Below are 15,197 nucleotides of genomic sequence, written 5' to 3' on the forward strand. Positions count from 1 at the left end.
CAGGGCATGGGGAGGGGAGTTAAGAGGGTAGCAGAGGCAGAGAAAGGCAGAGAGAAGGAGAGAGTAGAGAAATGGGGGCCTGGCCATGGCCACATGGAGTCGGGGGAGGGAAGGGTTGTAAGGAGGCAAGAGGCAAGAGAGAGGCTAGAGTGTAATAAAGTAAGAGAGCAATGTTTGGATTCTGAAATATGCTATTTTGTTCACTCAACTTGGAAGTTAGTGACGAACAATTTTCTTTCTTTCTTTCTAAAATAGTTTTACTCTTTAAGAATGTCATACTGCATTTTGAGCACCCCCCCCAACTCCTTCTAGATCCATCTCCCTCCCCCCAAACTTCATGTTCTTTTTTTTGTTGATATCCCATGAACTTCAGTTTGTGCTGCCCCATGCTACTATGTGTGGGACCTATCCACTGGAGTCTGGTCCACCCACCCTGAAAAACCTACTCTCCCCTTTTGAAAGCTGCCAGAGCATCTCAGTTAGGGGTGGGGCTGATTGGCTACCCCATGCTGCAGTGTGGATTGGCTTGATTCCCCACCCAGGCCTTTTGCAGGCATCTCAGCTGCTGGGCTAAGTAGTCTGTTCAAGTCTGAAAGACTTTGTTTCAGTCCTTCCTGGCCTCTGGCTCTTATAACCTTAGTGTTCCCTCTTCTGAGATGTTCTCTGAGCCTTGGGGGTGGTGGTGGTGTAATATTGTAATACAGATGGCCCTTTTGTGTGCTAGTACTCGACTAACACTTTTTCTCTGCACTTGACCCACGTGAATTTCTGGGTTAACTGCCATCCATTGCACAAAGAAACTTCCCTGATGAGGTCTGAGAGCTGCACTATCTATGAGTAGAGAGATACAACTTTAGACACTATGTCCAGAATAGTGTGTAACAGAGATACTATGTAACTTAGATACTGAGTAACTGAATAATAGTAGTGGGTTTACTGGCTGAGGTTTACTTTACATCTTTAATCCCAGGACTTGAGAGACAGAAGCTGGCCGATGTCTGGTAAGTTCTAGACCAGACTAATCGACGACATAGTGAATTCCAGACTATCTATGGCTGCATAGTAAGACCCTGTTTCAAACAAACATAGCAGCAGATCTGCCAGTGCAACCTGTGAGCCCCCAACCATGGATCTTGGGTCAGATTTACAGTACCAGGTGTGTGTTCCCTCCTATAGAGTGACCTAAAATCCATTCAGAACCCAGTAGGCTACAGCATATTTGCTTACTGTTGTGCCTGTGAGCATTTTTTTCCCATTACAGGTCAGTGTTGCAGGTCACAGGGTTTGTAAGTGAATTTGTCCATTGATGATTTTTTTTTTCCTCTCCCAGCAGCACGTTCTAGGAAAACTATCCAGTAAGAGAAAGCTTCCTGGTCAGCACCTGTAACAAACGTGTCTTTAGCAGTGGGGTCTTACCAGGAAGTCCTCGTGGGCAACCAAGAGCAATGGCAGTAGGCTGTATTATTTTGGGGGAGTAGTCTCATGGATACCTCTGACCAACAGCAATTTAGGGGGAATTATCCCACACTTGGCACTGGGTCAAATTATATTCCATATAAATACTCGGAAGTTTATAGAAGAGTAGATTTCTGTGTGTCTTTTAAACACCCTTAATATTAGTTACCCCTCCCCCAACACCCTCCACCTTATCTTTCCATCTCTCCCAACTGAACCCCCCTGCCATTATCCCCATCCCCCTCATGCTTTACTCTCTCTCTCTCTCTCCCTTAACACCTTTCTCTTCCTTTCAACCAATGGTCTCTGTCTAATCTTCAGTGCTTTGAGGCCTCTCCTTACTGGACACACAAATGTAAGATTTGATTCTCAGAGCTATGTACGAGTGAGATCGTGTGGCATTTGTCCTTTCAGGGACTCCATTATTTCATCAGTATAATGTTTGGGAAGCTGCCACATTGATTTCCACATGCAGTGGCTGCACCAATCTGTACTCCCAACAGTGCATGAGGCTTCCCTGCATCCCACCAACATCTCTTGCCTTTCATTTCCTTAATCTTAGCCACTCTGACTGAGTTAATGTGACGTCTCAAAAAAGTTTTAACTTTCATTTCCCTGATGGCTAAGGATGGTGAGCATTATTTCTTACTTTCTTATTTCTTAGCCGTTTTGTGTTTGCAAGGAAGCATTTCCTAATTCAAATGGGAGCTCTCAATGTTGCCTCCTTGGTGGTGGCAAGCTGGGTGTAGGGCGCCTGTATGTTTGCTCATGAGCTCACATTTTACATTGCTGTTTTTCTTCCAGATGAGCACCTTCCACTGACCAGCAGCGATGGCTTTTAAGGATAGCAGCAGCAGCAGGTAAGTGTGGCGTCTGCGATTCAAAAGAATTTTCACATTTAAAATGACATTTAACTTTACAATCTGATATTCTAAGAAGTTCCAGCTGCCATGGTGACACCTGCCTATAACTTCAGCACTCTAGAGTCGTAAACCAGCTTGGATCCCACAAAAAGATTAGCCAGGGCTCCATAGCAAGACCCTGGTTTGAAAAGCCAAGCAAGTAAGCTGGATGTTGTGGTTCACACGTTTAGTCCCAGGGTTTGGGAGGCAGAAGCAGGCAGATCTCCAGTTGTTGGTGGGGTGTGAGGGTACACACCTTTAATTCATGGGCTGGGGAGGAGGGTTATCAGAATTTCAGTGTCAAACAGGAGCATACAGAGGGAGGGAAAAGTGGGACTATTAGCTAGATATTCTGTATTCAGGATACTGGCCTAAGTATATATTACTGGTTTTAGGAAACGTGCATTGAGACTGTGCCTAAAGGTTGTCGTTACGTGTGCCTCCATGAAGGGCAACCTCTGATACTTACCTTTTATTCCCCCTCATCTCTCCTCCTCCGTGTATGCAGTGTAGAAGTTGCCTTTTTTTGTACGAAATGACAAGTGTTAATTGTGTAGAGTGCTCTATACTAACTTTTGATTCGGTCTAGAAGAATACCTCCATGTGGGATTTTCAGTAATATGGATAAGTTATTTAAACTAGCTATTCAAAAACACATTTTAAAAAATGTGACTCATATCACTCAATAAATTAGTATTTATTGAGTAAGAAGAAATGGAGCCTGGGAACTCAGGACAACGTTCTTCCTGCTTCCTCCCCTTTGAGGGTCACTTATGGACGTCAGTGTTGTGCTCTGGAGGTCCTGTAGTGAATCTTGGTACATTCTCCTCTCCTACTACAGGGACAACATGGGACCTTCTAAGACCGAGTATAAAACTGCCTTCATTTGTCTTTAAGTTTGTTCATACTTTTGGCTACATATATGTTTTATATTCTTGCCTAAATGCCTTGTCCTTTATAGATTGGTTTTGACTGTACTTCCAAAGGCCTTTCCTACTCCAGGCCTGTATTTTTAGCTGACATTTAAATGGCTTCAGTTTTTTTTTTTTGTTTTGTTTTGTTTTGTTTTGGTATATATATATATATATATTTTTTTTTTTTTAATGAGAATTTGTAAGCTGGTGGCATTCGTGGTTGATCTGGTCTACATATGGGCTTTGGTTGGCTTTTCACAGCATTTCAAGAGGATTATCTGCAGATATTTCATATAGCAATCCAGATTTTCAGTTTTTGAGAATTTTAAGTTTTAGGAACCTGGAATGTTATGCTGCAGAGCCGCTCACATGAGTGGAATGCATGTGATTCAGCACACATATTCTCTTTCTAAAATATTTGTGTGTCTGTGTACATGTTCTCTCTCTCTCTCTCTCTAGTACAGGTGCTCTTAGAGGCCAGAAGTGTTGGATTCTCATAGACCTGTAGCTTCCGGCTGTTGTGAACTGCTGTGAACTCTGTGTGTGTGTGTGTGTGGTAGGGTAGGCTCCGGTCTACTTCAAGGGCAGTCTGTACACCTAACCACTAAGCAACCTCTCCAACCATCCCTTGTCTTTAAGAAAGAGTTTCACTAGGCAGTGGTGGTGCATGTCTTTAATCCCAGAACTCAGGAGGCAGAGGCAGGTGGTGGATTTCTGAGTTCGAGGCCAGCCTGGTCTACAGAGTGAGTTCCAGGACAGCCAGAGCTATACAGAGAAACCCTGTCTCGAAAAAAAACAAAAAGCAACAACAACAACAAAAAAAAAGCAAAATGAAAATAAAATTCCGGTGCATGTTTGTAATTCTACCACCCAGGAGACTAAGACTGGAAGAGCCAGAGTTTGAGGTCAGCCTGGTCTACATGGGACCCCAGTGTTTCAAATAAAATGAAATAAAAGATGATTCAGAAATGTCCTCTTGCAGAGGACCCACATTTGGTGCCCAACATTTACTTTGGGTAACTTAAAAATGTCTGTAAGCCACACTGCCTGAAATCTGATGCCCACTTACTTCTGGCTTCTGAGTGTACCAGTGCTCAAATAACCCATATAAGCAAGTATATATATGCTGTTGCTCTTTGATAAGGACAAGTGGATGTGTGAATCAATAGCTAGCTCAAATTCAAGCCACGTTTTAAATCACTTCACCTTTAACTTGTGCAGTTTTACCTGGAGTTTGATTGCTTTTTTAACCCCCTTACAGAAGCAGAACTTTTTTTTTTTTTTCATTTTGATTCTCACCCTTATTTATCAGTTGCTACAACTTCTCGTTTCCTCCTGTGAATCTTAAAGGTAAAGTTAAGGTTTTCCTACCATGTGCTAAACTATCTTCTAGGTGTGATACTGGAACCAGATGAAGTTGAGAGGCATTCAGGAAATACTTGCTTTAGAGCTGAGGAAAGTAAATTTTATTTTTGAGTATCCTACCAGATTGTTGGTATGATTTAATCTTCTGCCTTGATACTTTGTTCTGCTGATAAGTGTTTCAGTGTTTGGGGAACCCAGAGGGCTTGTAATTTGTTATCTCTGATCTGGTCAGTGGTGTCTTCCTCCTGCAGAAAACCGCAACACTGTAGTGCTCCTAATTGAGAAGCTACGAGGTGTGGAGCAGATTAACACCTATTATTCAGACAGATTTTTCTCCAGGGCCTGTAAACCAGCAGCTGAAGTGTTACATGCTTACTAAAGAGATTAATGGCCCTCGACCATGCCTTCCCCACCCCCACCTCCCACCCCCAAAATAGTGATTGGCGTGGGCATTGTAATGAATCCACACCTCGAAAAATGGAGTGGGAGCATGTAGACAAATCCAGGGTTTCCCAAGTGAAGTAGCTTCTGGCCTCACTTGCAAGCTTCAGGCACAGGACATGGCTTTCCACTGTTTGAGAAACACATTGCTAATTGGCAGGTTTTGGTCATTGTCCTGGAACTTTAAATGAGTTAGTCCAGTTGGATGAGCTCGAGAAGGTTTAGTTTAGGGTTTATCTCAGACAGGAGGGAATCTTTTTTTTTTTTTTTAATTGTTTATTGAAGGATTAGTTAATCTGGGGGTGGGAAGTAGGGATTAAATTGTACAAACAGAGGTAGTGAGTCATTTCCCAATAAGATCATATGACCTGTCATCACAGTCATGACAGGAACTGTGGGCAGGACCTATAACCAGCTGGTGTGGTGGCCTCTCCTCTGAGACAGTTATGAAGGCAGATTGACTGTTAGAGCCTGGATAAACTGGGCTCAGGAGGATCATGTGCTGTGCCTGCAGCATCTTAAACCCTGACTCTCACACCAACCTCCACTCGGGCAACCTCCATTCTCCTTCACGGGAGGGCTTTGGTTAGCAGTCAGACCCTAGACAAAAGGGTGAACCTCTGTGGTAACTGCCACAGCTCACTTCCTACCTACAAACTAGGTGCACCGCAGTCGGTAGCCCTAGCCGGAGGTGTTTACAGGTTTGGTGGTAGTAGCACACACCTTTAATCCCAGCACTGGGAGGCAGAGGGCAAAACTCTGGTGAGTCTGAGGCCAACCCTACTGAGCGAGTTCCAGGACAGCCAGGGTTACCCAGAGAAACCTTGTCTTGAAAAAACAAGAAAGAAAGAAGGAAAGAAAGAAGGAAAGAAAGAAAGAGCAACAACAAATTCTTCTGTAGTATTTACACATCTGTAACAAACATAAGGTATAATTTCCACCCATTTTAAGTATACACGTTAATACTTTAAGCCCAAATTTATTTTTTTAAACATTTTCTTAGTTTGGTGCATATATTTATATTATTTGTGCATGTCTGGTGCTCATGGAGGCCGAAAGAGTGCTTTGAACTCCTCCATGACAGGCCGAGAACTAAACCAAGGCCCCAAAAGAGTGGCCAGTGCTCTTAACTGCTGGACTGCTTCCCCAACTCCATGACAGCCCACTTTTAGGAACTCTCATCACTAATAACCAAGGTTACATTTAATTTTTTTTTGTAGTTAATCCTAGTATCTCCATCCCTACCTATCAATCCTATTAAGCATTTGTCATGATACTTTCACCTGTTCTGAGCAGTTCATACAAATGTACATGTATGTTGCAGCTTGCATTTATTTCATTCATTTTTTTATTGCCAGAGAATAAACCACTGTATTCTTTTCTTACTGTTCACACTCAGGCTGTTTCTTCCCACTGTGAGTTGTGTGCTTGTGATTTTTATTTGGGTGGAGGGTGGGTGTTTAGGAGACTCATGTATTTGTGAGGCAGCCGTGTCTGGAGTCATCTACCGATTATTCTAAGCACATGAGTCTTAGAGCCTAAGGTGGTTTCACATTTATTTGCATGTGGCTTCCAACCTTCCCCCTCCCCCCACCAGCCTTCCATCATAGCTGTAGGAATGCTGACAACCGAAAGCTGATGATGTAATCTTGTCTCTGCTTTCCATGAAGTGCACACTGTCCAGGCCATCCCCTCAGCTTAGATATGAATGAACACACTGCACGTGTTTGGAGTCTGTTGGATGCTGAGGCAGGAAGAATCCCTTCTGTCTGAAGAGCTCAGCTGTGACACCACTTACCCTGTGAAATTGGCCGGGAGCTTCCTTCAGAATTCAGGGACCATCGCTTTTCTGCCTTTTGGCTAATATCAAGTGCAGAATTCAGGGACCAGAGTTGGAATCCAGTTCCATTTGCCCTGATTTTCACAAGTTTGGGGTATCATTTCAAATCACCACTTTTTTTTTTTTCCCTAGTCCTTGTATTCCTAAAAACAGCAATGACTGAGTGTGTGACTAAGGCCATGGTGTGCTAGAGCCACTAGACTGCTGGGCTCTGAATCAGGTTGAACTTGCAATAAGAGAAGTAGCACAAGTCCTGTATGGTTTCGTTTCTGCTCTGAGCAATTTGTCCTAACCCCTTTGCCAAAAGAAGGCATTTCCCAGTCAACAGTGCAGAAAGATACTGTTGTGTTGTCATAGAAAAGACTGGGGTGGAGGCTTGGGGGACTGACTGAAGAGGCGACTCAGCGGTTAAGGGCATTGACTGCTGCTCTTCCAGAAGCCTCAAGTTCAATTCCCAGCAGTCACATGGTGACTCACAGCCATCTGCAATGGGATCCCATGCCCTCTTCTGGTGTGTCTAAAGACAGCTACAGTGTACTCCTATAAATAAAATAAATAATTGTTAAGAAATAATTAAAATAAGACTTATAGGGGGCTGATAAAGTGGCTCAGCGAACAAAGGTGCCTGCCACCAAGGCTGACAGTGAGACCCTGAGCTCAAGCCTCAGGATCCAGGAGCAAGAGGGATGGAGGGAACTGACTGTTACCCCAGGCTGTTGCCATTGACCCACACACAGTTGGGCAGACTACAAACAAACAAACAAACAAATGTAATAACAACAAATGTTACTTTTTGTTTGTATAGCCCTGGCTGTCCTGGAACTCAGGCCTCAGGCTGGCCTTGAACTCAGAAATCCTCCTGCCTCTGCCTCCTGGGCACTGGGATTAAAGGCATGCACCACCACGCCTGGCACAACAAATGTATCTTAAAGATCCACTGGCCTTGGGTTCTATTCTGAGCACACACACACAATTAAATAAACACTGGATTTGGTGTGGTGTGGGGGTCTGTTGTGGTCCGGCAGAGGCCTTTAATCCCAGCACCCAGGAGCGAGAAACAGGCTGATTGATCTCTTGAGTTCCAGGCCAGTCTGGTGGTCTAAATAGAGAAGTACCTGGTCAGCCAAAACAACACAGGGAGACTGTCTCAAAATAAATAAAAGATAGCCGGGCATGGTGGCGCACGCCTTTAATCCCAGCACTCGGGAGGCAGAGGCAGGCGGATTTCTGAGTTGGAGGCCAGCCTGGGCTACAGAGTGAGTTCCAGGACAGCCACGACTACACAGAGAAACCCTGTCTCGAAAAGCCAAAAAAAAAATAAATAAATAAAATAAAATAAAATAAATAAATAAATAAAAGATAAATAAATTGGTACAAGAAAGACAGCATATATTTATTAAGTCAGGGTGTTAATAAATTATTTTAGTAAACCAAACATACCTCACTAAGGCAACCAAAAGAGAAAGCAATTGAAGCTACATGACTTTTCTGTGTTTTTTGAGACAAAGTTTCACTTTGTAACTTTGGCCAGCCTGGAACTTGCGGATCAAGCTGTCATGGAACTCAGGATTTCCCTGACTCCCATATACTGGAATTAAAGGTGTGTACTACCACGCCTGGCCCTCAGAAGCACTTAAAATGCCTTAAACTTGCTTGCATCTTGACTTAAGCAAGTGAAGTGGCTGAAGTTCACACAGGCACTAACTAGGTCTGTGTCAGCTCCTGCTCTGGAGCCCTTCTCTAGAACATGGATCCTGATTATGGTGGGGTGAGGGCGTTGTCTGCTCGGGGACTTCTATGTCAGGTATGTTCCTCATTGAGTAGCTGCTTGCTTCTTGTGGGGGTCTTGACTTCCATTCTGAACGGAGGTGATTATCAGGTGGGCGCTGCCTGCCAGGGGCGGGTTTGATTGGCGTCCTCTGGAGCAGGGTAATCTTACTTGGGGAGTTTGGAGGGATGCCACAAATCACCCAGCATATACACAGGGCAGCTCCCAGTCCCAGCTTCTGGCTCCCTTTACATGTTCATGCCTCAAGGCTAAGATTTTCATGCCCGTTTCCTGAATGGACTTTAAAAGCCGAGTGAGAGTCAAGACGAAAATAGTTGCTTCAAACTGTCAGTTGTCCTTGCGGTATTTTTTCCTTTGTTTTGATGGTGCTGGTGTTGGACCCCAGGGTCTTAAGCATCCTACTCAGACCTTCACGACTGAACCCCACTCTCAACTGGGTATACTTTCAGAAGTGTATATTTGTCCACTGGACCGTCCAGTGCGTAAAGGTGCCTGCTGCTTGCTGACCTGGGTCTTGTTTACCAGAACTCATATAAGTGAGAGAACTTGTTCCTATAAGCCGCCGACCTCTGGTTTCCACATGTGTAGTGGTGTGCGCAAGCATGCGCACACAAAAAGTAAACATTTCAAAGCATATATTTAATTGTTATTAATTTCCTAGGCATGGTCTTGCTAGAAGTCCAGACTGGCATCAAGCTCTCGCTCTCATGCCTCCATCTCCTGAACACTGGGGTTGCTCTTGTGCACCAGGGTGACTGCCTAAAGATCTACAATCAGATTTTTTTGTTTTTCTTTTTTGGGACAGGGTCTCACCCTGCAGCCCCAATTAGCCTTGAATTCAATTCAATTTGTATATCAGGTTGTTCTTGAACTCACTAAGATAGCTACCTTTGGAATTAAAGGTGTCTGCTACCAAACCCCTGTTTTTAAAAAAATAGTGTGCTCTAATTTAAAACATTTACTTTTTAAAAATCCTGCTGGGCATGGTATAGAATGCCTTTAATCCCCGTGTTTATGAGTCAGAGGGTAGAGGATCTTTGAGTTTAAGACCAGCTTGGTATACGTAATTCTAGGACTGCTTGGACAACTGAGACACCCTGTCTCAAAAACAAATGATCAATGAAAGTCCTCCTGCTGGGTGCTTTCCTTTCTGTTGTATCCGAGCTGACTTCTTATCTACTTTAGAATTCTTTAAACTTTTAAAATTCTTTAAAAGAAAGTTACACAGGTAAGGTTGGTAAAAGGGGTTTTGGGTACCTTGTGATATCCACGAGGGAGCATAATGCATTCTTTACACCTTACCTTATAGAATCACTGTCTTGCCCTAAAGGCGGAACACTTGAAGGACCTGTAAGGTTAGACCCCCGGGGCTTTCTGGGAAAGCATAAAAGCCAGGGAAAGTTGTTCCAGATGGGTTACCGGTAGCAAGAGGTTTTCCCCTCTGGGTGGGGTTGGAGAAAAGGGCCGTTCTAGGCAGACCAAACTGGAATGCGCTGGGGTATGCTGGAGACTTCTCCCCCGAGAGATCTTAAAGAGACTTCTCCCACAACTTCGATAAATAATTGGAGGCAGAGGCAATGAATTTTTTTTTTTTTTTTCCTGACAGTTGGTTCTGACTGGGGACTGGGCTTTGTTTGCAAGTGAAAGGGTTTCAATCCGAGTCGTTGAAATCACAATGGGCCCCGACCCTTCCACATCAAAGTGTAAAAGAATCCCTTGGGCTGATAAATGCAGGCTGCTCCACTCTTACTCGTAAACAAAGCTGCTGGATGACCTTTAGGATTTTGTTGTGTTTTTTAATTAAAAGAAAACAGGGTTTCCTAGTGGTGAAAGCGGCCTGCTCCTGAAGGTTGGCGGTTCTTTCTTCCAGAAAGAACAACCTTTGTTAAAGTTGTTGGCAGACAGCAGAGTTACCTACCGATGCACACTGGTTCTCAACTCCTGGGAAGATGTTCCCTGCACAGGGTGGCCCTGCAGGGATCCCTTTTGTCCTTAGTAAGACTAAGCCTAGTGGGATTTCTGAGTCCTGCTGTCCTTGGGAGATTGAGAGCTAAAATCATTCTCTCCCCATCTAACCCCAACACCAGAAGATACACTCCCATGCAGGGCTCAGAGCTGAGTTCTAAAGAAAACTGTCACTATGTAAAAAGTGATCCAAAGGCAGTTGTAAAGTGTTCACTCAAAGACAGTAGGTAGTGTTTTGATGTAGTTTCAGGACTTTGTATGCGGTCAAAACCTTTAGCTTGTAGCTGGAAATACAGTTAGCATTTGGGACCATTTACTGTGCACAAAGCAACAGCACCAAGGTCACATTTTATGCTACTAACTCGGCCCTGAACTGGGGCTAACTCTCTGTAAAGTGCATTGTTCCTCCTTAGGCTCCTCTAGCCTAGCCCTGCAGGACTCAAAGCTGGAGGTCAGAACGTGTCTTTTGTGACTGCACAGCACTGGGCGTGGGGCTAGCCCAGCACTGATCACTTGAGAACTTTAAGGCTTCTTCACTTTGCAAATACTTGGTAATAGACCTCTATCTGTGTCTATTAGCTCTCTCTGTGTCTATTAGCTCTATCTGTGTCTATTAGCTCTCTCTGTGTCTATTAGCTCTATCTGTGTCTATTAGCTGGAAGATCGGGGAAGGGAAAAGAGGTCACAGCTGGGCTGGCAGGGGAAAACACAGTCCTGCTGACGTGTGCTCAACTATATTCAAGCCCCCCTCATCCATCTGAGAGGAAGAGTGGGTAACACCAACTAGTTAGATATGCATGTCATTAGCTATGCACACCCAGTAGTGTTTAGAGCATTGGTGCCACAGGATAAAACAACTTTTCTTTGTAACAGGCTTTGGCTAAAACTGAGGGCAATCCTAGGCAAGTGCTGTATCACCAACCACTGTCTTGAGCCGCTAATATTTACTCCAGAACTACTAATATTTAATGGGCACAGCCAGGCTCTGTGCTATATTTCTTAAACATCCCTCCCTTCTACCCTCCCCCACCCCCCATGTTTCTTTCTTCCTCTTTTTTTGCAGGGTTTCATTCTAGCTCTGACTGACCCTGGGGAGATAATATTTTCATTTCAATCTTACAACTCCAAATAGATTTACAATTTTGAAGACAACAAACGAACAAATTAGCTGATTAATCTGTGGCAGACAATCAAACTACTTTTCTAATTTTGATTGATAGATTTTGAAAAAGGATCTCACTCTAGCCCTGGGTGTCCTAGAACTCACCAGCAATCCTCCTGCCTTAGTCTTCCAAGTGCTGGGATTAGAGGCATGAACTACCCACCATGCCTGGTTTAAGTTCTGTTGTTATTGGGCCCCTGAGACCTCAACTCAAACCCAACTGCACATTAGCTATTTAGGAACTAGGAACAGTAGACAGGGAAACACTATGCGCCCTGGCTTGCCTCGGAGAGATTTGTGCTGGATCTGTCTGGAGCCAGCTGTCTTTTTTGACACTGTTAACTAGCAGGTTGTTCCTAAGGGATCCATCCACTTAGCAGGGCTACCACAGTTAAGAGCTACCTTTCTTGCTGAAGGCACAAAGCTGATTACATGGGAGGGAGCTAGGGTAGCTAGCCATATGTCGGGGAAAGATTTGTTAGTATAAAATATAAGGGAGGAGGTGGCTCTTCTGCCTAGACTCTCCCAGAGCTGTACAGCTACACACACACACACACACACACACACACACACACACACACACACACACACACACATACACAGTTTCACACTCATGAGGTGGTGTTTCCTAGAGCGATTGGGTCTGTGCAGCCCCACACAGGTGCCAGGTGGTGGCCTTGCAGCTCAATCAGTGTCCCAACGGTTCCACTTTGCAGCTGCTTCTCTTTAAAGACTGTCAACATCCGGCAGAGACTTATTTTCCTCCAGTGGCCTCTTGATGCCTGAGATAGAAAATCTCCTTAAGAATGGAGTTCTGACTTCCAAGTGGGAACCAAGTGTTTCAGAGGCCAGGGTGCAGAACAGGGCAAAAAAATACATTTAGAAAAAAAAATTTCCCCCACTGGACTGTGGTGGTGCTAGCCTGGTCTACAGTGAGTTCCAGTACAACCAGAGCTACACAGAGAAATCCTGTCTTGAAATTCCTCCCTCCCCCCCACCCCCAGATGTGAAAAGCTGGCAGAATTATCCCCTCTAAAGTGTTCCTTTAGTTGTACAGTAAAAATAGGGTTAAGTGTGTGTGTATTGTATGTTGGGGGGGGGGTTAAATCCCAGCAGATTGAGGCCATCTAGGTCTGCATAGTAAGTTCCAGGACATCCAGAGCTACATAGTGAGACCTTGTCTTAAACCAAACCAAAAACAAACTCAGCAGATGCTAGTTGTATTGATGGTGCAGCCTTTAAATGATAATAGTAATGGTGATGATGATGATGATAAATTGCTATTGAGACAGAGTTTCTTTAGCTGCTCCAGAACTTACTTTAGACCAGGCTAGCCTAGGAACTCACAGAAAGCCACCTTTATCCCAGTGCTGGAATTAAAGTTGTGTATCACAATGCCCAGCCTTAAATTATTATTTTTAAGCCTGTTAGTGATGGTACTACGTGCCTTTGATCCCAGCACTTGGGAGGCAGATAGCCAGAGTTAAACTGTACATTCAGCAGGCCTGTGCAGAGGCTCCAGGGTCAAAACTGGAGTAGGCAAGCTGTTCGGGACGGGACCACTGGGCACTGGAGAGGGACAGGTCTCTGTCCCTTTGGAGCAGCTGCCCAAGCTGACATCCCAGTGGCTAGAAAGAGATGGTGCCATTAGGTGTTTGACCTGTCATTATGTGTGTGTATAAATGTGCCTCTGCTCTGGAGAGAAGTGAGGCTGACCTGGAGGTGGCTTGCTTTTTTTTTTTTTTTAATATTTACTTATTTATTATATGTAAGTACACTGCAGCTGTCTTCAGACACACCAGTCAGATCTCCTTAAGGATGGTTGTGAGCCACCATGTGGTTGCTGGGACTTGAACTCAGGACCTTCAGAAGAGCAGTCGGGTGCTCTTACCCTCTGAGCCATCTCACCAGCCCGGTGGCTTGCTTCTAGTAGGTATTTAAACCTATTATAATTTGCCCTTTCTTTTTTTCTTTTCTTTTCTTTTGTTTTTGTTTTTGTTTCCGAGACAGGGTTTCTCTGTGTAGCCCTGGCTGTCCTGGAACTCACTCTGTAGACCAGGTTGGCCTCAAACTCAGAAATCCGCCTGCCTCTACCTCCCGAGCGCTGGGATTAAAGGCCTGCCCCACCACACCTGGCTAAAACTAAATTATTTTAAAGTTGAAGCAAGCCTCCTGGCCAGCCATGCCTGAAAGTCACCTGTAAGTGACTCTATGGCAGGAGCAGCAGCAGCCATTCTCATTCTTTGGGTCATGACTCCACAAGGGGTGGAATGACCCCATCACATGGGTCACATATCAGGTATCCTGCATATCATGTATTTGTTACTATTCATAACAGTAGCAAAATACACTTATGAAGTAGCAACCAAAATAATGCTGTTGTTGGGGGTCGGGGGGAGGTCTATGCAACATGGTGGACTGTGTTAAAAGGTGGAAGCTTTAGGAAGGCTGAGAAGCACTCATCTATACCTAGTCTGTCAGTGTCTTGGCACGGTAGGCACCCTGTCTGCAGTCAGGGTGCTCAGGCTAATGTTCAGATGTCTGTATAGTTGCTGCAAGAGAAAGGGAAGGGATGGTGGATGTGGGGTGGGGTTTTGTTTAGTCTTTTCCCTGTCATAGATAATTTTGAGAACAACTACGTACAGACCAAATGTCAAGACCACTATCTCCGTTTGGAAGAAATATATTCTGTGATGGCTTCTAGGAAGTTAATAGTAATAGAATCATTAATGAGCTGATGGACAATTTTGTGGTCTTTTAAAAAATAATTTATTCATTACTTTTTTTTTAAATGTGCGTTGATGCTTTGCCTGCATGGATGTCTGTGTGAGGGCATCAGATCTCCAGGAATTTTGGAGTTATAGGCAGTTGTGAGTCTCTCTGTAACTCATGGGTTCTGGGAATTGAACTCCAGGTCCTCTGGAAGAGCAGCTAGTCTCTCTCCAGCCCCCAATTTTGGAGTCTTTGGCAGTAATTTGGTGCAGTTTCCTTGTTGACCTGTAGAGATTTGCTGCTCAAATCTCAGGGGTTCTGAGTGTGCCTTTGGCTTAGCCCTTACCCACGGCTCAGATTTGCCTTGCTATCCCCACTGAAAAGTTCCTTTTGTACTTCAGGGAAGTGTATGGAAGGAGGTAAGATCCATAAGGTGGGCTGAAGCAATGGCTCAGCAGTTAAGAGCACTGACTGCTCTTCCAAAGGTCCTCAGTTCAAATCCCAGCAACCACATGGTGGCTCACAATCATCCATAATGAGATCTGACGCCCTCTTCTGATACGTCTGGAGACAGCTACAGTGTATGTACATATAATAATAAAGAAATCTGTAAAAAACAAAACAAACAACAACAAAAAACCCAAAAAACAAA

General features: G+C 44.3%; 1 protein-coding gene across 1 annotated transcript in view; it reads left to right on the plus strand.

Moving 5' to 3' along the window:
• Aff1 (ALF transcription elongation factor 1) overlaps positions 1-15,197 on the plus strand; it is a 162,743-nt gene that overhangs the window by 19,865 nt on the left and 127,681 nt on the right. The window contains exon 2 of the mRNA XM_029478020.2: positions 2,260-2,315. Within this exon, the coding sequence (XP_029333880.1) occupies positions 2,287-2,315 (29 nt within the window). The 5' untranslated portion in view covers positions 2,260-2,286. The remainder of the gene's footprint in view (positions 1-2,259; positions 2,316-15,197) is intronic.

This window comes from Mus caroli, unplaced genomic scaffold, assembly GCF_978045245.1.
Source record: "Mus caroli unplaced genomic scaffold, Mus_caroli_1 scaffold_4, whole genome shotgun sequence".
In the NCBI taxonomy this organism is placed as follows: Eukaryota; Metazoa; Chordata; class Mammalia; order Rodentia; family Muridae; genus Mus; species Mus caroli.